The sequence below is a fragment of the Ambystoma mexicanum genome, chromosome 3q (genome assembly GCF_040938575.1).
Source record: "Ambystoma mexicanum isolate Mex_15411 chromosome 3q, UKY_AmexF1_1, whole genome shotgun sequence".
In the NCBI taxonomy this organism is placed as follows: Eukaryota; Metazoa; Chordata; class Amphibia; order Caudata; family Ambystomatidae; genus Ambystoma; species Ambystoma mexicanum.
In genome coordinates this window covers 178,271,564-178,293,702 of record NC_090926.1, presented here as the reverse complement: position 1 = coordinate 178,293,702, position 22,139 = coordinate 178,271,564, and the positions used below count along the sequence as shown (strand labels likewise).

General features: G+C 47.0%; 1 protein-coding gene across 6 annotated transcripts in view; it reads right to left on the bottom strand.

Moving 5' to 3' along the window:
- Positions 1-1,106: 1,106 nt before the first annotated feature.
- The window catches only part of LOC138582291 (thiol S-methyltransferase TMT1A-like), a 119,286-nt gene continuing 98,253 nt past the window's right edge, over positions 1,107-22,139 (bottom strand). For all 6 annotated transcript variants that reach the window (XM_069653429.1, XM_069653433.1, XM_069653432.1 and 3 more), the window contains one exon: positions 1,107-1,871. In XM_069653429.1, coding sequence (XP_069509530.1) covers positions 1,635-1,871 — 237 coding nt within the window. In that variant the 3' untranslated portion in view covers positions 1,107-1,634. The remainder of the gene's footprint in view (positions 1,872-22,139) is intronic.

Genomic DNA, 22,139 nt, shown 5'->3' with positions numbered 1-22,139 from the left:
AGACTGGTTGGAACTGGTAAAGACTAGAAAGTTGCTCATAAACAAGCAGACATCTTCATGGGGAAGGGATACTGTAAGAAACCCGAAGGGTGTCTCACCCACAAGCCCCCCAGAGATCTGTCATCCAGGTGGCCAGAACACAGCCTTTGCTTTTGGATCCAGTTCGTGGGGGTGGACAAGTGCGGGAGGATCACCTGGATGAGGGGTTTTTGGGGAGTGGAAGTGAGACACCAGATGGCGAGACGTAGTATCCCCTTCCCTGTAATACTTTTACCCACATTCTACCCAGTAGGCTACTTGGGAATTCAACCCCTGCACCCTTTTCCGACACAAACACTTTCCCACAGACAGCTCACTGTGAAAGAAAACGGACTAACACCCGAGCCGTATACCTGGCATGTCCCACTACAATGGGCAGGCAGGGTCAGGCAATTACTGATCATTACACACACCTGACTTCCATTACACTTCCCCTCACACGGATAAAAGGCGGAGCACGAAAGCATTGGCATTAGGTTTGTTTAGTTTAGGCCCTTTCATTTTGACAAGACACCACTAGGACTACTTTATTATTATTTGATGGATCAGTAGATTCAGGTTTAGATAGGCGTTTATCAAACCCTTTTTGAAGTTCTTTAAACACCCTTAAACTGTGGTCACTTGTGTCCCTCTTACTGTTGATGCAATGTCTTCCATACAATACCCCTCTACAAGAATCAGTGATATGACCTGGTTACTGGAAGTAGACATCATAAAGGGACTAATGACTGACAAAAAGATCCATTGTTTTTGACAGTAGGCGGGATGTGTATGTTGGAAGGCCTAGTGATGCTTCTAGACTGTTCTTTGGTTTTGTTTCCTTCGGGGTACCAGTGACCTATAAAATGTGGGGGGTGGGGGGTTGTTTCCTTGGCTTGAAAAACAATGGGAAGAGTTGGCTGCGTTTGTCATTAGTTCTGGCATGGATGTAACCTCGAGTCAAGAAATTGAGCATTAGGACATTCTCACATCATGCAGCAAGCAAGCAGGCACCAGTAGCTGCAATGTCAAGGTAATCATGGGGTGCTCTGGGGGTACCAGCGAAAAAGCTCAAGCAGAGAACGGAATTAAAACTGGTCGGGAATTGCTGGCAATTAAACACCAGATTATTTAATGGCTGATCTCCAGGATGAAGGATGAGGCGTAATCAATGCAGATGAAGGAGGCAGTTCACTGTAAATGTGAATATCATCGCCTTAATCAGGACCAACATGTTCTCAAACTGTAACGGAGCATAACGGATCTCTACAGTAACACAGGAACCTTTCCAGCCCCCACCATTCTATGGTGATATCACATATAGCTTCTGGAACATGGTTCCAAGCAGCATCACAACATAAGGAATCTTGTGAATAATACCATTTAAAAATGAGCCTACACAGATTACTTGAAAAATATTTGGGTAGTCTTTTCTACCAATCTCAATCATCACAAATCATTACAGAAAAACAGAGAAGCTCACAACATTGGAAAAAGTAATAGGAAAAAGGTCATGGAATGCTCCTAGTCATTTGAAAATACAGAATCTATTAGAAAACACATGCAAACGTGATTTTCATTAAAAATGGAAACGGCAATACAAGACGTGTTAGCAACTATTTCACAGCAAAGCCAATGATGTGAGGTCGAACAGGGCTCCACTTCAAAGGAGCTTGAATGTGTCTCATTTTCACTTCAGAAAATGCTGCGTTTTCTAGGTATTTCCAGGTTTCTCTGGTTAACTGGCAGCCATCCCCTATATGTATCCAGCTGGGCTGCAATATACGTTGAACAAAGTAAAGCCAGCTATGCTCTGCATCACGGACGTGTTCCAAAAAATAGAAGGCCCCTCCCTGAAAATAAAATGATAATAATGTGAATTTGGGCATAAACAGGTGTGTTCATAGCTTAATATAGATTGTTTTAAATTTTTATTCATGCATTTGACTTTAAAATAACTGGTTTCTTATATAGTGCTTGATACGACCATTTTTACCCTTTGGTAGCACTATAAATAACATTCGTTATTATTACGAAATGTAAGGATACTTTATTTTGTACAACTCTTTCCTGAAAAACCCCAAAGAAATGCAAAAAATAATCAATACGGGGAATCTGCTGTATTCACAATCCTTTCCATCTGCTATAGACAGTGCCTTAAAATGTTACTTCTTTCTTTGATGACATCCATAAACTGTCGACACAACCATGAACAAACACTGGCATTGATAGCAGGTTTGGCTTTTATGTAGGCATGTTGGTATAGTACTGACTGGCCATTTTTAGTACCAGATGCAAAATGGTGCAGCACCCAGCCATATAATATTAAGTGTCTTGCAAATGCCTGTCTAATACCGATACACAAGCCAAAACTGTTGGCTTTGCCCATGCTTGTTTTTTATCAGTACTTCCGTCAAGGGCACACTTATAAATAAAGCGGCAGACGGCAGACTTTCGGTAAGACATTTTTTATGTTTCTGCTCAAGAAAGCTAGCGCAAAGAGATGTTATGTTAAAGGATATTTGTACAGCGCACTATCACCACCGGAGTGGTCCGCTAGCGCTCTGGCGGATCTGAAAGGGAAAGAGGGTGAGGTGGGTTAGTAGGACTGAGCAGGATAAGAGCAAGTGAGCTGTGAGGTGCCTTTGGCAGGATCAGTTTGGTTAACACAGTTCGCTGAGCTTAGGTGTACTCAGGGACGTCATTTCACCAAAATGCCTGGGGTAGCGGCAGTGACATTACATGACCTCTGATGACATCACAGGAAGTGATGTCATTTGACCCCACTCCAAAGCGATATCTCAGGAAGCGATGGAACACGGCCTTTCAACGCTTGACAAAACAGGAAGTGGCATCACATAACATTGTTCCTAAGTACACTACGAAAGACATGGTTACGATATCACTATAATGTGATATACATTTCATACAAGAATGGATCGCCATATGTGTCGTCAAGATCAGTGTGTATAGGCTCATATTACCAAATTACTGTGAATGCAAGCCGACGTCCATGGCCAAATGATAATGATGTGTTATTATATAATATTTACGCTTAAGCGCTTTATATAGAAAAAAATATACATACGATAACACCCAACCTGTGTTGGTACTCATTTATCAACCTCAGAAGGCTGGAAGGCTGAGTTGGGGTGGTTAAGAACAGACTAAATCAGTGACTCACACCCTGAAGTGTGCCTGAAATAAACCTTTAATGAGTCTAGCATTTTCTGTATAGAATTCCAGAAAGACACATTATTTGGTAATCCTATTCTTTCTTATTGAGGGTCACCGGTAAAGTGTTAGACTTGTGTAAACCTATTTTTTTTTTTAAAGAGGCCTGAACAAGAAAGACAGCCACTCCAGAAGCAAAGAGCCACATGGCGCTGGCCACAGCCCAGGAGCTAGCATAAAAAATAAATAAAAACGTTTTTTTAAAGGTTTTTCTTTTTTTTAGGGGTAGCCAGGGAGACCTCAGGGGTCGCAGTTGAGACCCCTAAATGACATCCCTGAGTGTACTTTTCGGTTGGTTGCCACCATGTGCTGTTGTGCGAGACCGATCCCACGAGGATGTATTTTGGGAGGGCATGACAGGAAGTGGGTGGTAACAGGCATATGGAATAGCACCGAAATGGCATTCAGTGGGTGGGTAAATAACCTAACAACAAATACAAGCAGTGTATCTTTATGTACAATTTCCCCCAATGCAACAGTTTTGGCTTATTGGAAATAGCCATAACTAACAAAGCTTTTGACAAGGCAATGGGCCTCATTACAAGGTTGCTGGTAAAAAAAAGAAATGTACCGGCATGCTGGTACTACCGTTTTCATGTTGCACTGCTGCTGTAATCAAGGGTACATTCCGAGTCAGCGTTCACGCGCATTCCGGTATACCAGAAATGGTAGCACTGGCATGCCTGTAACGGCCCCAAACCCCTGATACCGGCATCGTCGCTGCCTCAGACTCTGACTCCGGCAATGAGGAGCCTGTAATTACTGGCACCGGAAGCAACGCCATTGCGCCGGAAATGCAACGCAGGGCATCTTTAAAATGCAACCCATTGCAATCTTCATTCTACAGTAGTCTAAATGGAAAACCAAGTAGAAACCGACAATGAAGAACATGTTAACTAGGCAAGGCGCCGTCTGTCGTCGCAAACCCCGTTTCAGCGAGCAGGAGCTCAAAATGTTGGCAGACACACTTGTGGAGCATGCTGATGTGGTGTTCTGTGCTGATTTGCAGTGGCCAGCACAACTTAGAAAAAAGGCCATTTGGGAGGAAGTGGCCCGCAAAGTCTTGGCAGTGGGGACAACACCCCGGACCATCCGAGATTGTCGGAAGAGGTGGGACGACCTACGTCTCTGTGTCCGTAACTTCCTCGCTGCAGAGCGCAGCCATCGCCCATCAAACTGCAAGCGTGGGAGGAGACCTGCAGCACTGTACTCCACATGGAGAACATAGAGGGAGTAGGAGATGCGGAGACTGGAGCAGCAACATCTGATGATGATGGTGAGTGTCCCTTACCGTAATCCCAAAGTCACAGCACACACCTTGTAACCCCAATTCCAAAGGTGAAGTCCAAATGTCAAGTAAGTCGCACCAGATCCCTGCTGCATTTCCACCCACTGAAAGCCTCCTGCAACACAAGTAAAATGTACCTGCCAGGAAGACAAGCAACAAACCCCACTGACACACCCCACATGTCCAATGTATTGCCCAAACAAGTACCATCTGCATGCGTACAGACACACAGCACTGTCCAACTGCTGCCGTCGCCACCGTGCCACCACATGGCCAAAGCCACATCATGCCAAGATGCACAAATCACTGGCACCAGTTGCACGCCTGTCACACCAACCATGTCCCTACTCGCAGAGCTAACATCAAAGCATCAACGTACACAATGGGAACACAGTTTGACAATCAAACTCCACATGGCACACAGCCATGTGGCATGGCCACAACACCCAAGCCACCATACACAGTACCCCAGTCAACAGACACTGCACACTCCATGGCCGCACCACAAGGATGCTCCCACACTGCGTCCCCCACACATTCGTGTGTGCACCATGCTAGGCCCTCCACCATGTCCATGACAATGCACATGACTGAATGTACTAGCATCGATGCATGTCAGATGGATTCGCACCCATTACTAATGCCCTGCCTCACTGTCCTCCACAGGCACATCATCTGAAAGGAAGGGTGAACATGCCACCGCCGTCGTGAAACAACCGCCTCTAGCCAGGAGCCAGCCACCTCCACAGCAAGACCCGAGCATGCCACAGCATCTTCCGCACAAGCCCCGCCCATCAACCAGAAAACACATGCTGCCTAGCAGGCCCAGCACCCACCAACACCTGCCAGCATTGACCCCCGGCAGTCCACAACACCTGCCAGCAAGGACCCCCGGCCGTCCACAACACCTACCAATATAAAGTGTAGAGTCAACGGCTACCACGTTCATAGACTCACAGGCGGTGCACCAGGACAACAGTGACACTAGATTATTCATAGCTAGCACAGAGATCAAAGCAGGTGGATGTAGCATAAAATAAAGTTTAATTGTTGGCTAGAAAAAACATTTAAAATAGGCAGGGGCATATGTAACAAACAGGGTAAAGAATACAAGTAGAACCAAAGAAGGCATTTCTAAATAAATGACAAAGAAGTGCAATTTCATGTACTGCTGTACAAAAAGCAGTACGTAATCATTGTCGACACATATAGGTGTTTCTGGTTTGGATGGAGGTGGAACACGACAATATTGCGATTTAAATGCAGGCTTTCTGAAGGTGCCAAACTGTCTTCAGGACACTGTTAGTAGTATGGAGTAAATAACTGTTGAGAGGGCTTGCTTCACCTGAGAGGGGTTAAAAAGTGGAGTGTTTTAAAAAGTGATCATACCTTTATTAGTAAGGGGAGAGAGAAACACTGTAGTGTGTGACCTAACTAGGCGTTGATTTTGCATCTTGAAGAGAATGAAGGCTACTGATAGCTGTCATTGGGTCAGGCAAAGATGTCTGATTCGGCAACGGCTGGTATGTAGTAGGAAAAATGAGTATGAGCTGAGAAGATTGCAAAAGTCTACCTGGTTGGGAGGAATAGCGGCTGAGATGGATGGCTGTTAGGTTGAAAACAGCAGGCTGACAGGGTGTCCAGTGATCCTGAAAAGGTGCGGTGAGTAATAATGCACAAGGGTGTACCTGTAAATGAATTGAGGCATGATTTAGGTGGAGAGGTGCCTGGACGGGGGTACACAGTGCTGAACGAATGCTGCGGTGATGGCAAACGGGGATAGCTGCTGAGTGCAGTTACTTGCAGGTGCCTAAAAGGCGGAGAAAGCTTCTTAATGCAGTTACTCACGTGTGCCTAGACGGGGACTAGGGGGTATGCTGCGTTCTCTGTCACGATGAGGGCATTGCAGAAGTGGCGGACTAAACTGAGCCAGTGCTGTGCTGAAATAGTGTCCATAGGTTGAAAAAGGAGTGAAATAGCAGTAACATGGCTGATGAGTGCAGCGGGTCGTAGTGCGAGGAGTCGTTGCTAAATAATAGTTAGACCGGGCGGGGTGCCGGGTAGAAGTTAGGATAACTCACATGGCAGTCTGTCTGCCACGCGGCGGGAGTGGATGTAGCTGGAAAACAAAACAGCACTGTGTCCGTTGATTGCATGTAGACACAGCTGTGAAGGCCTTGCACATCTGCATGTATTAGCTGTATTGCACATTCTGTTACATTTACATAAGTCACAGTTCAGGGCACCCATTACGCTGTGTGGTCTTGTCCCATTCAATGTGTGAGGTTTGATGTTGGGCAGGTTCCTCATTCCTCATCTGACTTTGCTTTCTATTGCCCTACTCAGTCTCTCTGTACTTCAATGAATACCTGTTGATGTTAACGGATTATTGAGTGATGATGGATGAATGCATGCAGTGTGCACTTGTGCTCCTCATGCATGCATTCCTATGCTATGTTCCCACACCCCTCATGGCCCTGTGGTCAGACTCACCCAGCAGATAGGTTGCCTATGCTGTTCATACCGCCCCCCCCCCAATTCAACACCCCTCATGGCCCACCAAGCAGACAGGTTGCCTATGCTGTTCAAACCCCCTGCCCCCAATTCAACACCCCTCATGACACACCCAGCAGACAAGGTGCCTATGCTGTTCATACCCCACACCCTCCAATTCAACACCCCTCATGGCCCACCCAGCAGACAGGTTGCCTATGCTGTTCATACCCCCCTCCCAATTCAACAACCCTCATGGCCCACCAAGCTGACATGTTGCCTATGCTGTTCATACCCCCCTCCCAATTCAACACCCCTCATGGCCCACCCAGCAGACAGGGTGCCTATGCTGTTCATAACCCCTGCATTTAAAACCCCTCGTGCCCCTGTGGTTAGACTCACCCAACAGCCATGTACGATGTCCAGCGTGTCATGCCATGTAGCGGGGCAGCGTGGAGTTGCGTAGCACCATGGCGTCATGTGTCGAGCCAGGGAATCTTGCAGAGCAATGCGTGATTATTTTGAGTGCATCGCACACCATCTGGGCATTCAGGGAATGGTACAGCTTCCTGTTGTGATACACTACCTCCACAGCATGCCGGACAACCGGCTCCACATGTGTGCAGTCGAGCACAGCTATTACATTTGAGTGCATGGAATGCTATTTTGGTAGCATTTACCTCCTCTGCTGTCCGTGGTAAGCTAATGTGGTCGCATACGTAGGACAGGAGTGGAGCTAGCACCTGGGTGAGCACACAGGAGAAACAGGGTTGGGAGATTCCATGCAGCTGCCCCACTGTGTGCTGATAAGTGCCTGTGGCAAGACAGTGTAGCACAGACACTACCTTCAACAACGGGGGGGATGGCTGTCCGGATGTTGATTAAGCTCACCAGGACATCATGTATGAGGTCCACTATTGTGGTGATGTTGTCCCTATCCAGCCGGTAGAGGATGTGGATCTGAGCAGGGGTTAGATTGAATGGGCTGGCCCTTAGGCGAGGGATTGTTGGCTGCCTGCGGGGTACAACTGCCTGCACAATGGGTATCTGCTGGCCCCTTCTCGCCCTCCTCCTCCTGCGCGTCTGGCTCACTGCCTCCTCAAGGAGTAGCTGTGCAGGCATGTCCTCCAGCTCTAGTACTGCTAGTGCTAATGGTAGCATTGTGGATTTGGGAAGGGTGTGGTGTGTGGGAGTGCTCCTTTTGTGCTGTGCCAGACTCCACCTGTGCTGATTGTGAGCACCTGTGGCAGGTTTCCACACACCAGATTCCTATTAACGGTTGCTCCGCAATGCCAGTCTTTACGGCATCATTTTATCCGTTATTACCGGCATGTCCATGCCGGTATTTGCATGTCCGTGCACCTCTTAATGTGGACTTGATTGTGGCATGCCGGTGTCACTGGCACGGCTGCCGCGTGTCAATGCTGATACCGGCAACGGTCTGGCCGGCCACGGCGGGTCCCTGTTGATGCCTGTCACACCGGCATCGCAACTCGGAACACTCTGGTCTGGCAAAGGATGCCGGCATAATTTTTACCGGACCAGCAACCTTGTAATGAGGCCCAATGTTTATAACAGTCTTTTACCGTCTTACCGGACTGACAGAAAACATTTTGTAAAACACTATATACATATTAACATATCTTACAGCAATCAGGGTCATACTCTCCTCTTCTCTGGACTGCAATATTATCATCCAACTTACAAGCATCCATTCTATGTCAAGACAGGAGGCGAGCATTATGCTTCAACTTCTTTAATCTACTCTTCAGCAGTTTCAACACTTCAAACTGAAAAAAACAAACCGCTTCCCATTTTCCTCTTTTTCTTTTCTCTGGAAAAATATCTTTCCCTTCCTTCTAGTCCATTTTTGTAAATCCATGGAACCTCCTGTCTGTAGCCTCTTAACTACATCCTACCTCAAGCTCTGACGTCTTCTTTAGCTGCTCTTCAGCCAGGTAAGTTTATTTTTTCTTGCTACAGAGCATTTTATATTATTTATTGTGTGACTTGCTGATATTGCATGTAATTTGTTGATTTCTGTGATTTGCATGAAACGCAGCGTGCACAGTATCCGTGAAAGTTTTATTGGGATTGTTTCAAAAGAGCCAGTGTTGGTGTTGTACACGCATGTGACAGCACAGGTGAAAGTTGTTAATACTGTTGCACTGAGCGGGTCACGTGCTCTGCAACGGCACATCTCGGATCCCGCTCAGCAGCATCAGGGTGTCGGCTGGCCCCCTCCCTCAGGAGGAGGAGTGGAGCTGTGATGCAAATGCAACTTGGCTTTCCACAGAAATTCACGGCATGCAGCAGCATTCGGCGCGAGTTTAGCAGAAACTGCTCTGATGCTGTTATCCAAATACCAGTGGTTCAGCTCCAATGCTGCATTCGGAGCCGGCGGGTCAGAAAGCCGCTCCGACGCAAATATGGGAGAAAGTGCCGGTATTGTTCTAGAGGCACAAACAAGCACGAGCAAGGTCCCAAGCTTGCGCTCGATAAGCTCGGCAATGGCACGTGCCAAGAAGTCAGCTTCTCAGGAAAGTGAGCTGCCAATCAGGCCCAGCATGTTTGGAGGAGCCCCTCCACCCATAAAACCATGAGAAGAAGAAAAGAAAAGGTTTTTGCGGACATATTTCATTTGATAAAAAGCACAATTGTACACCAGTGTGTGAAGATCAGCTATAATTACTAGCACCGGCTAACAGCTGAGGGTGCAAGCCAGGCTGCCACCAGAATCAACCCTGCGGACGTGTGACGCAGCCTGCTTTGTCCAGGCACTGGCACTAGTACCAGATTACAGCCCTCATTCTCCAGTGTGTTGGAATACGAATGAAGTGAGGAGGTGCAAACAGAGGGCAATCTGGTGCTCAGTTGTAAACAGGTGCTGGGGGATTCACTAGTGGAAGCCGTGGCAGGAGTGAGGCCTGTACAAGAAAGGCTGGACACCCTAGAGTCTACGCTAGGGGAGAAGAAGTTAGGCACCCAGAGTATCAATGAGAGCACATCCACGAAAGCCACCACCACCACCACCACAAAGGTGAGCCTTCAAGGGGGTACCACGCCCCCGAAGAGGAAATCCCCTTCTACTCCCCTATGTCCACGTTACAGGGTAGAACATAAGGCCCCAGAGGTCGCAGATACCTTTGGTAAGCTTAAGGAAGCCTTCCTCCACAGGGCAGCTGTGCCAAACCTCCTTCCCCCTTCCCCAGGGGAAGCCAATATGGATGTACGGATGAGGAAGCCGGCAGCGATTCGCCTGAAGCATCAGCATCCTTACAATAAGAAAGTAAGCAGTCCTCCATCTGAGGCAAGAGGGCCAGGAAGGAAAAGCACCTGGAGCCTCTGGAGACAGACTTGTCATATATGTTCGACCCAGAGGAAATAAGGAACCCCAGGACTGGCAGCCATCTCCGGGGGTGGCCAACTACACGGCTCAAAGGATCCAGAAAGCCCTCGATAAAGATACCAGGGCGCATATGAGAGTGGAGTGCCCACGTCCAGATCTGGCGGGGAAAGTAGTCGAGACACCCAAACCTCAAAAGATCTAAGAATGGGTGTGGACAGGTCCTGTTGCACCTGTCCACACCCATTCTTAGATCTTTTGAGAGAAAAACTGTTGGACATCATGGGTCCACCAGCGAAGATAATGGATTTAGCAGAGGGCTCGAGACACCAGTGAGGAGGTGCAAGTAGGCGCAGAGGGCAGTCTGCCTCCTGGAGAATGTTAACTGCATCACCTCTTCAGAGAGACATGGGAGCCTCCTACTAAAGATCGACCCAAAGTTGAGCGACCTTGCCACCTATGAAGCAGGGGAGGCAGCGCAAGGCCTCTTGTTTGGAGAGGCTTTCGGCAAAGAGATGGGGAGGTTTGTAGGCACATAGGCCTCCCTCGAGAAAGCACAATCATTGATAAAGAAGATCTTTCTGAGCAGAGTTTTTGCCAGGACCGGCCGCTATCGGGGTTGAGCGGCCTGTCGCTTTGCATACTCCCGAAGACCCCAGGGTGTCAGGGCCCACTACTGGGAGTCCAGGCAACAAGACCCCTCCTTCCCCTCCAGAGGGAGGAACACCAGAGGCCATAGGGGAGCAGGCGGAGCTCAAGGAATAGTCTCATGTTAGAGGGGCATGCTGCACATACCCCCCTGTAGGAGGGAGGACGTTGCAATTTTGGCAAAACTGGCAGGTGCTGTCCAGCAATGCAGGAGTATTGCAAACTATTCAAGGGTTCAGGTTAGAGTTTGTGCAGGTCTTGATCCAGATGCCGAGGCCGAACCCCATAGTCATGCTGCAAGCAGAGGAAGCGCTCCTCCAATGCGAGCGTGCGCAGCTCAGGGATAAAGAGGCAATAGAGGGCTGCGATCCACCAGGGCCCTGGTTTGTCAGCAATATGTTCCTGGTTCACAGGAAGGAGAAAGTGCAGCCAGTGATAAACCTAAAAGAACTCAATGGTTGATTGATTTACAGTCACTGCAAGATGGAAGGCATTAACCAGCTGCGGGACATCCTCAGGAAAGACGACTGGTTGGTCAGGATAGACTTGAAAGATGCATATCTGACAATCCCAGTAGCGCCAGCAGATTGCCCGTTCGAAGCATTGTGCTGGGAAGGGCGATTCTGGCAATTAAAAATGCTGCCTTAGGGTCTAGCGTCAGCCCCATGGGTGTTTACCAAACTTATGAGGCCAGTGGCGGCAGCCATCAGAGAGAAGTGCATTTGCATAATAATTTACCTAGATGACATCCTCCTGATGGCAGACAACAGGGAAACCTTACTATACCAAATTAAATGGGTAAAATACCTTCTATAGTCTCTAGGCTTTCTAGTGAACTGGGAAAAGTCAGACATGTACCCTTCCAAGAGGATAGATTTCCTCGGCTTTGTAGTAGGCATACGGAAAGCACCGCTTTCCCAGTGAGGAAGATGTGAGATATTAAGAAGGAGCTCCGTGCTTGCCTCGACAAAGAGGTCCCGTCTCTCTGCTCCTTAACGAGAATAGTGTGCCTGCTGGCTTCCTCAATTCAAGCAATATACCCAGCGCCCTTGCATTTCAGAGGCTGAAGAGCAATCTTCAGCAGCGATTAAGATATCATCAGTTAGTACCTCTCGACCAAGATTCACACACAGAACTGTTTTGGTGGTTGCAGAACATGGAGGCGTGGGACAGGGGGCTATCTTTGGAGACAGCCCGACTTGGTCTTAGAATCAGATGCCAGCAGAGCAGGATGGGGAGCTCGTTGCAGCGCCCTAGATACTGGAGGGAAATGGGTGCCCGGAGAGTTAGAGCTACATATAAACGGTTAGCTGGATCTTTCCCGATCAAAGTTTTTACGGAGGACAGGGCGAACTACTGAAACCTCTTGAGGATAGACAACATATCAGCAGTCGGGTACATAAATCATCTAGGCGAAACAAGGTCCAGACTCCTCATGGAGCTGGCACAGGATTTGTGGCATTACTACCTGCAAGTAGGGATTTTGGTCATGGTTGAGTATCTCCCAGGGTCTCTCAACGTGGTAGCAGATTGGAACTCCTATTAACTGACAGACGCCAGCGACTGGAAGCTCATTAAGAACGTCTTTCAGAGGCTGAACCAGTTGTGGGGTAGGGGGTAATCCATACAGATCTATTTGTGTCCAGGCTCAATGCTCAGATGCCCATGTTCCTCAGCTAGAGGTTGGACCCCAGCGTGCCCAGGACAGATGCATTCCTAGAGGACTGGAGCAGGGGGTACAATATGCGTCCCTTCCGTTCGTGATGTTGAGTAGAGTGCTAGTGAAAGTGTGCAGAGCGAAGGCAACGATAGTGATTGCAGCACCCGTTTGGAAATCGGCAGTCTGGTTTCCAGCTCTGATGTAATTTTCCTCGGCTTTCCCGCAGATTCTCCCATCAGACGCACAGCTGCTCACGGACCCTGCTGCGCAGTGTCATCCTCTGAGAGCAAGGGATGCGCTGCCATTGATGGCCTCCAGGGTGTCGGGGGTATATGGGCGATGCCGGGTATTTTGGGCCCGGCTGTCCAGCTCATCTCGGACTCCTGGGCCCCATCCACTCGCAGGAGATACAATGTGGCGTGGTACAGGTGGCAGAGCTGGTGCGCAAGGAAATGTATTCCTCCAGTTTCTGCCCCTGTAGTATAGGGGCTCAATTTTCTAGCCGCCCTACTGGATGAGGGGAAGGCCTTCAGGACAGTAGACGTTTACAGGTCAGCCATATGAACTGGACATGCAGCAGTGGACGGCTCTCCGGTAGGAGAACACCCAGCGGTAGTGAGACTCATAAAAGGAGCACGATTCCACACACCTTCGGTGCCAAAATACACACAGCTCTGGGATGCGACCGTGATGCTGAGGTTTCTAGGCGATTGGCTGATGAACAGGTGTCTCTCGATAGTTCAACTGTCAGGGAAGTTAGTAATGCTCCTTTGTCTAGTATCATGACGTCAGAGTGTTGGAAGTAGATAGGCAAGTATATGGTCCGGAGGGCATGACCTTCACCTTAGCTAGAAGGACTCAGACGACTTCCAATTCTATCTCATACCCGTATATGCCCATGCACCCGAAGGTGCGTGTACCGCGTCCTGCATCAGAGAATTTGAGACCAGGACAACAGAGCATCGGCCATCAGAGACCTCTCCATTGTTTATAGCACACAGACAGAATGTAGTTAAGAGGCTACAGACAGGAAGATCTATTGACTACAAAAATGGACTAGAAGAAAGGGAAATGCAGTTTTCAACAAAAAAAAGAAAAAGAGGAAAGTTGTTTGTTAATTCAGTTTGAAGCGTTGAAACTGCTGAAGAGCAGATTAAAGAAGTTGAAGTATAATGCTCACCTCTATGTCTTTAATAGAATCAAGACTCCCTGTATTACTAGCAAGGGTAATCTTCATTGTATAACAAACATTTCAGCTAGTGCAAGTCCTAGATGATCAAATATGATAATTTCAGATTCATAGTCCTATAACCAATACTAAAGCTCAGATCCATTTCCCTTCTGCACGTTTATTATCACTTGCCCGTCCAAATTACAATAATGCACCTCACCACCCCAATCTGTTCCCGATAATTCATGAAAAGGTGCATTATAAGATGCTCACGAAAGTCGGTGATCGACATTTCAGATGTGAATCGCCCCATATACACTTCTTCATTATCTTTCCAAAAATCAATACCCCTGATACCACCTCACAAAGTTTGGCTGTGTCGTTCTGAGCCAGCACATCAACATTCTCTTTGTAAGCAAGAGGGCTCAATTCACAAAACAGCCTGCATTGGCTGGAGTCCCTGGTCCAGAGTTTTACAATCTCTATCCCAGTGCTCATGTGAAATCGGGTACTCCAATTTTGCTTCCTACATTTGGCTCTAATCATAGAGCGGGCTTCTGTTATACAGCTCTAGAATGCTGGCACCCTGCTGCTGTTATGCGCCCTGTAGGAGCGAGTGAGAATATCAATCTAGCTGACAATAGCCATCACAGACGTGTGTATAAGAATATGGTCGAACATCGCTGTTCAACATATTCCTTAGAATACCCTCAGGGAACACATCTCCCACTGTCAAACCCTGATCATGGGGTTTTCCCGGCCACACTAACTGCAAAGACACTTGTAAGGAGTATTTGAATTGCACAAGAGGGGTGAGGCAGTACTGCCCCTGAACGCTAATATAATTCACTGTTTTCTTCCAAGCCATTTCCATGCAATGTATTGGGTGCCACCATTTCCCTTTACTGGTCTATTGGGAACCTTAGATATACAATAGTTTCACCTAGGTCAGTGAGGTCACACTCGATAACCACTTCTGGGGGCCATCTCAGCCGTATCCGACCAGAGTATTGTGTCTTATATCTGTGAAGCTATGTTATATGCCATCAAGTCTGCAACTCATAGACCACCCCTAGCATATCGTCTAGTTGGTGTATCCATTTTTACCCACACAGCATTCAAGCAATATTCAAAAGCAAGTATAGGAATTTAGGTAAAACCACTATCTTGGATAGTGCAATTCAGCAAGTCGTTAGATCGGCAACTTTACCCATGTATCTATCTTCCATAAACCCCCAGGTCTAGTATTAGTCTCTCAATGTTTTTCTGCTCATTTTGCTGCTCCATGCTTGTACACTTTGATATCTGCCACATTTGTTACTTAGTGTATCCAGTCCCTCACAACATTTCAGCATAAAGACCTCCAATTTGCTCACATTTCTCCTTAGTCTAGAAACCTGAAAGCTCCATCACAACCACAAATAAGTGGCGAAAGTGGACAGTCCAGTCGAGTGCCAATTTGTAGCTGAAAACTTTGAGAGATGATTTATTCTACCATGACTCTTGCCGGTGGTTTATCACAGTGCAAGTTAACCAATGCTAAACCGTGGAGGCCAAATTCCAGCGTATAAAATACATGAAGCAAGAATACCGCCAGGCAACATATTTGTAGGCCTTTGCGGCATCCAGTGTAACTTCCCCGGCTCTTGACCCAGGGAACTCACTGAAGAGGGTATTTATACAGCCTGTGCAAACTCCCACTGGTAAAGCGGTCTGGAATAAAAGCAGATTGGTCCAGATGGACCAATTTTCTCATCTTGAGGGTAAGCCAGTTTTCTATGATTCTGGATACGATTGTACTATAGGAGTTAAATAGTAACAAAGGTCTGTATGCACCGCAGACGGCTTGGCTTTCCCTCCACTAATAACATCTAAAGCAGCCATCACTTTTTCTAAAGTAATATCATGGCAGAGGTCGAAATTAAGTTTGGATAACCAGAAGCTAAAGGCAGCTCCCGGGTATGCAGCAATAGCAAGTGACCCACAGCTGCCATCCAGTGACCAGGAGCTACCATTGGGAAACAAGGAGCTAGTACATAGCGTTGTGCCAAACTAACTTTCACATAAGGTGCAAAATTATCATTTTGTTGATTTTTTTATGATCCCTTATGCTTTAAATGTCGTATAGATGCATATTTATGTTTATTTATAGAGTTTCCCAAATGCACATTGTTACATTAACATAGGTGTGTCCGTTCGCCATCAGATGGCCTGGTGAGCCAAAAGTAGCTCCTGGTTGGTGTCAAGCTAATGTTGGGATGGGGAGACGAACTTCCCACACTTGCAGGCGCTTTAGAATAAGGTAAAGGCTTGGTAATGTAAGAGACCAGGGGGCAGGGTGCCCTTACAGGCATCTACACTATCATATTATTGTACATTTTGCATGTGTAGTGTACATGTGGGAATAGCAGCCATCTTGGATAATAGCAGCCATACTGTAGCACAAAGCTTCCACATGCGCGGCAGTCTGCACCCCAGGCCTAGGCCACGAATGTGAGCAAATGAATAGGCTTTATTCCAAACACTGATGAAAAAGCCCAGAGCTACACAAATCCATAAAACCCTTCATTGTCCTAAAATGTTGCCAACCTTCACACCCTGCGAAGAACGTGCCCTGCCGCCCACGAGATGAGGGTGGAGTGGCTGTGAACAGTGAAATCCCATGAGAAGGTGGGCACGGCACTCCAACCCCCACCAGTTCCGATCTTAAATTATAGCAACCAAATGGCCTGGCTTTGGGACCCTTGAATTCCAGTGTACCAGATAACGCCAGACCACTGACCATAAACCTACTTCTAGGTCACACGATTTGTGCTGTGAGGTGCAAAGAGGGATGGAATTATATCCTAGAAAGAGGGTGGGAGACCTTGGAGAAATGCCAAGTGTGTGAGTTCGTATGACCTCCGCTTTCCCCCTGGGCATCTGTCTGTTCATACCAGGCGCAATGTTACATAGAGGTAGATGTGTTTTTCTTAGCAACATAACTGTTAATTGGCCATCTGCTGATCAATGACATCTCCAACATCGCTCACGTGGAGGAAGATGGACGGACAGGGCTGGGACCAATGGCCTGGCATCCCCTATGGAGCAGGTGACCTATATGTAGGTTCTCACCAACCAGCAGCATGGTTTTCTACTGTATGTGATGATGTCACTGATGATGCAGTGTACCTTCTTAATGTACTGCTCATGTAGTTTCTGGCACAAAGTTCTGTGACAGCAGAGCTGTATGTTGGAGCTTTTTCCTTTTGTATGGAAATACAACTTGTTATCATTGCAAGAGGTGTATTGGGCCTTTTTGCCTAGTGTGTTGTATTTTTTCTTGTGTGAGCATCTAGGGGGCTTTCCTACATTTGGTGATCCCAGCGACCCCCGCGATGACGGAGGCTTCCAGGCTGCTTCTCTTTTTGCAGAATTCCTGTCCCATCTTTGGAGTGGGCGCGGCTCCTGGGAGAGTGCAGGTCGTTATTGGGACTCTCGTGACTGAGGAGCTCAGGTGAACGCGCAGACGTGACTACAACCCTTGCGAGGGATAATGATGGGTAGAGTGTGTGGGGGAATGTTTTATGCATGAGTAAGCGAGGAGTGTGGCAAAGCTACATAAAGAGATTTAGTTTTTATTATGATGTTTGGTAGTTTAAGAGGATTTTAAGGAGGAACAACGAGCATAGGGAACCTTTCCGAGGGAGGGAAGATGATGGCACCATTTCTTTTGTAACAAGGAGATTAAAGGACACATTAGGAGCTCTGTATAATTAGTGGGCTGAAAGTAGTGGATGTTGTTTTAGCTTGTTGTTTTAGTGTATTAAGATTATTTTTGTGTACTAGGTGGAGGCCAGAGTTGATAATTTGGGTTGAGAGTTTGTGGTGAATTAGTATGTGGGTGCATGTGCAAAAGGGGGTAGGAGAGGTGTCCACAGGGGGCGATGGGAAGGAGTCGACAGTGGACTGGTAGAGACTTTTTGTAATCAAAGTGTGTGCAGCGCATATTTGTAAAGGTTGGGTTTGCGCGCAATTAGAATATATGTATAGTGCATTACCATTGTATAGGGACAAGATTGTGAAATACCATAAACAATGGAAGGTAGAGACAAGGGTGACCAGAGCAGGGCACCCATAATAGAGGGATATTAGATCATATGAGCACTTTTATAGCTGTTAGGTATAAAGGCAAACAACTTCAAAAGAGATATTGGAACTGTGGAAAATGATAAAGGATGTGGAGGACCCTGATGAGGGTGCGACTCAGAATACTGAAGGGGCCACCTTAGATGCACTGGCCATGACAACACAAGAGAATGGATCTGTGCCCCCGCACGCAGGTCTTTATCCACTCACCACTCGCCCTGCAACGCGATACACAAACCCGACATATCTGCCTACCCCAGATACCGCCCCATGTCCCTATATACCAACACCAACAGTTATCCCGCCCCAGGACAGTTGGGTACAGAAGGAGCTAGAAGAGGCATTGGAGGCTATGCGTGTTTTTTAGCTCGACTGAGAGAAGCCCAGGATGGAGGAGGGAAGAAGGGGAATGGGTAAGATGAATGGAGAGCAAGAGATATTTTGTTCAGATTAGACAGTTTGGCAATAAAGGATGTGCACATCGAGGAGGAGGGAAGCAGTGACGGCCAGTAGGAAGCCTGGGGTATGGGACTGTAAAGTCGGACAGGGAACTAAGGGAAGAGGAATGGGATACCATAGATGAGTTTGAGGATGATGAAGGGAAGGAGCAGACACCGGAGATTGCGCCGTGGGTAGAACGGTTGCGGGGACCACATTTAAGGAACAGGTTTGGCCGAGTGACAGTGGCAAGGAAAAAGGGAAGTGTTGGACAGAAAGAAGGAAGGCGCAGAGGTACTCGGATGGCGTTGCTGCAGAGGCATAGGCAGGACGCACTATGTGCCCTGGGCACAAATGATAATAATTTCATCAAGAGGCTCCCGTCCCTTACTTCTGGGGACAGGAAACGGATCTATGCCTTCGCAGCTGTGGGGAATATGGAGGGAATATGAAAAGTTTGCTTGTCACAATAGTGGGGGACCAAGCTAGAGATGTGTGGGTTAAAGCATCCTGGAGTAATACTTGACAATGACGCACAAGATGGCACATCTTTAAACAATATCAGAGCAAAGGAGTGGGACGCGCTTCAGTGATTGTACCCCGACATGCAAGACTTGCAATCTATAATGCATTATACCATGGTGGAGTATGAGGACCCCGGCGCAGTACATTATTAAGGTTCAGGAGATGTAGCGTGCCGGGGGACCAGTGAGACTGATCAGTTCCCCTTTTTTACTTTGTTATTAAAAGGGGTTTGCCCAAAGAAGTTCAGAAGGCACTAGAAGAAATTGTGGGCAGCGAAGGGTTGGGGCGAGATACAAACCATCATCATACATCACTGTAAAAGAATAAAAGAGCGAGAAAAGGAAACAGCTCAATTGCTGCATGCAGAGGAAGCAAAACTAGTGCAAAAGAAATTGTTGAAGATAGCAGTTGATGGGGCAGCACCATCAAGTGCACGTATGGAGGTGGCTGAGCAGACCCCGGCCCTCCAGATGTCCAAATAGCAGCATTTTGGTCAAGAGAAGGACAAGGACAGTGGCGAGGTGGACCTCAGCCCCCTACACAGACTGGCAGCAAGGAGGTCAGCAACGCTGGAGGGGTGGGTTCAGACTGGGATTTGGAGGGATGGGATTGTAAAATGTTGGAGCTGTGGAAAGTGGGGATATTTTGCAAGGGGGTGTAGGAGCAGGCAGGGGGTAGGATATCACCTGTATGGCAACTACTGCCCACCACCCCTACCCCAAACACAGCTTCCAACCCCCAGGCCAGCTTCCATAACCTATGAGATACACCAGGCCTACACTCAACTACCACCACGACCCCCAGCTGCACAAGTGCAACGCCCACAAATGACAACAATTAAAGCCCCAACAGAATGCCATGTATGGGACCACTGATGCCGAGCAGAACGGCACTGTCATACCCTACCGAGGGTTAAGCGTGGTGGGAAACAATCCATTCACATTTCCTGGCCCCAACATATACCCTGTCTAGGACAGCCCACACAGAACTCTTGCGTGTCCAATCCTGTCCATGACATTTCACCCTGACGAGGAACCCTTGATGGGTGCCGAGATAGGTAACAAGCAATTTCTCTGCATGGTTGACACAGGTGCCACTAAATCATGCATCAGTGAGGGAAACCTACCACTATCAGGTGAAACTCACAGGGCTTCTCTGGGGCTTTTGCCACGGTTCCCTATACAAAAGAACTCGGCATCAAAATAGGAAGAAAAGTTGTGCGTGCACCTATGTTGCATTGTGAGAGTTCCTTGATAAATGTATCGGGGCGAGACCTATTGAGTAAATTGAACATGGCTGTTTCGTTCACAGATCAAAGAATAGTGTGTGCCACTGCGTCCATGTGTGTCATAAGAGCGATGGTCATAATACATGCAAGAGGAGGTGAGGCAGTGGTTCATGGTATTCCAGTGGATCCTGATTTGTTTGTGTACTGTACAATAGTGCTTCTCAAAGCAGTGCCCCAAATTGGCAAGGCCTGTTGGCAGGTGCAGTCGGACTTCATTTTCCAACCTGTGGGGTCCCCTGAACTGGGGGCAGGAATAATATTGTCTCTAGATTTAGTCTTAGCAATGCATGGTGGTGGCGCGAGTTATGGTTGCTTAGCTTACCATAACTGGCGAATTTCTAGGGTTTTTCGGTTTTACTTAAAACCATAACGTCCATTTAACAGTTTTTTCACTGAATTTCATAGGTTTTTAGGAGCGCAACTTAACCATAACGTCCCTTTAACAAAGTTTTTTCACTGAATTTCATAGGTTTTTAGTAGCACAACTTAACCATACAGTCCCTTTAACAAAGTTGTTTTCACTGAAAATGTTATATTATATATATATATATATTTAAAACCACCAGGAAAACATTTGCGGATTCCTGCAAGAGGATTTGCACTCCGCACAAAATGAACACCAGCTCGTTATTCCACCAAAATATTTAGAAAATCAGCCCAGCAGCCATCAGCTCTTCATAGTATCCAGTTTATTTGGCTAAACGTTTTTAAAAAAAGGAAGAAAACACAACAAGGAGCGACGCGTTTTGCGGCGTCCTTTCCTCTTGTGCACACACCATACATATATATATTTCTCTGCCTTGCTCAAATTCCTTCCTTTTCTCATTTGCCCCTTATAATTCCCTTCTAGGAGACCATCGTGATCGATCCAGCAAGCTCCAACAATTCCCTTTATATTAATAAAAGTAATGTGTATAGTGCTACGTCAAGGTTTTCCCATTCATATATATGTGCAATGCATTACATTGCTGGAATATTTACAATATTTATGTTTGGGTTAGGAATATATTTGGGGAGCGCACATAAAAGGGGGGGTATATGCTAACAAATGCTACCATTAATGAGTCTATTCAGAAGGCTAACTTGGTTGAAAGGGGAATTCGGAATGTAAATATGGCCAAAAACCTTAACACAACACTGTGGCCACAGACACCAATGTAGTTCATCAAACGAGAAATGAGCCCCATTCCTGATACTACTGATTTTAGTGCCCCTCCCATGACATATTTTGATTCCACCAGGTCTCTTGCAAGTGTACATAATGTAGCTTTAGCACGTATGAAAACGCAATTTAGGAAGTATAAATATGATAAGTATAATGGGGTAGGCCTAGATTCCATAGAAGATGTGCATCATCCCGAATTCTCAAACAGTTGGTACGCAGACATGAGTTCGGTGGGAAAGAATAGAATGAATGGAAGTTATGTCTGTTCATTGATACCGCATGCGTCAGGGGCACCCAAGGTATTAATATTGCAAGAACTAACTCTGTGGAGCAGGTTACCTATGTGTAGGTTCTCAGCAACCAGCAGCACGGTTTCTACTGTATGTGATGATTTCACTAATGATGCTGTGTACCATCTCAATGTACTGCTCATGCAGATTCTGGCAGAACATTGCGCGGCAGCAGAGTTCGTTGTTGCTGCTTTTTTCTTTTTAGTATGGAAATACAACTCATTATCCTTGCAAGAGGTGTATTGGGCCGTTTTCCCTAGTGGGTTGTATTTTTCTGGTGTGAGCGTCTAGGAGGCTTTCATACACAAACCAGGCTATTCTAGACTACATGCAGGAGCTAAATAGCTCACTGCTCCCCTCAATTTCGAACCCTGCCTGGTCCAGTCCTGCTTGCTCCTGTCTGGTTAAGCATGCCAACTCCACTTCTGACAAATTGGGAAAAGCTGT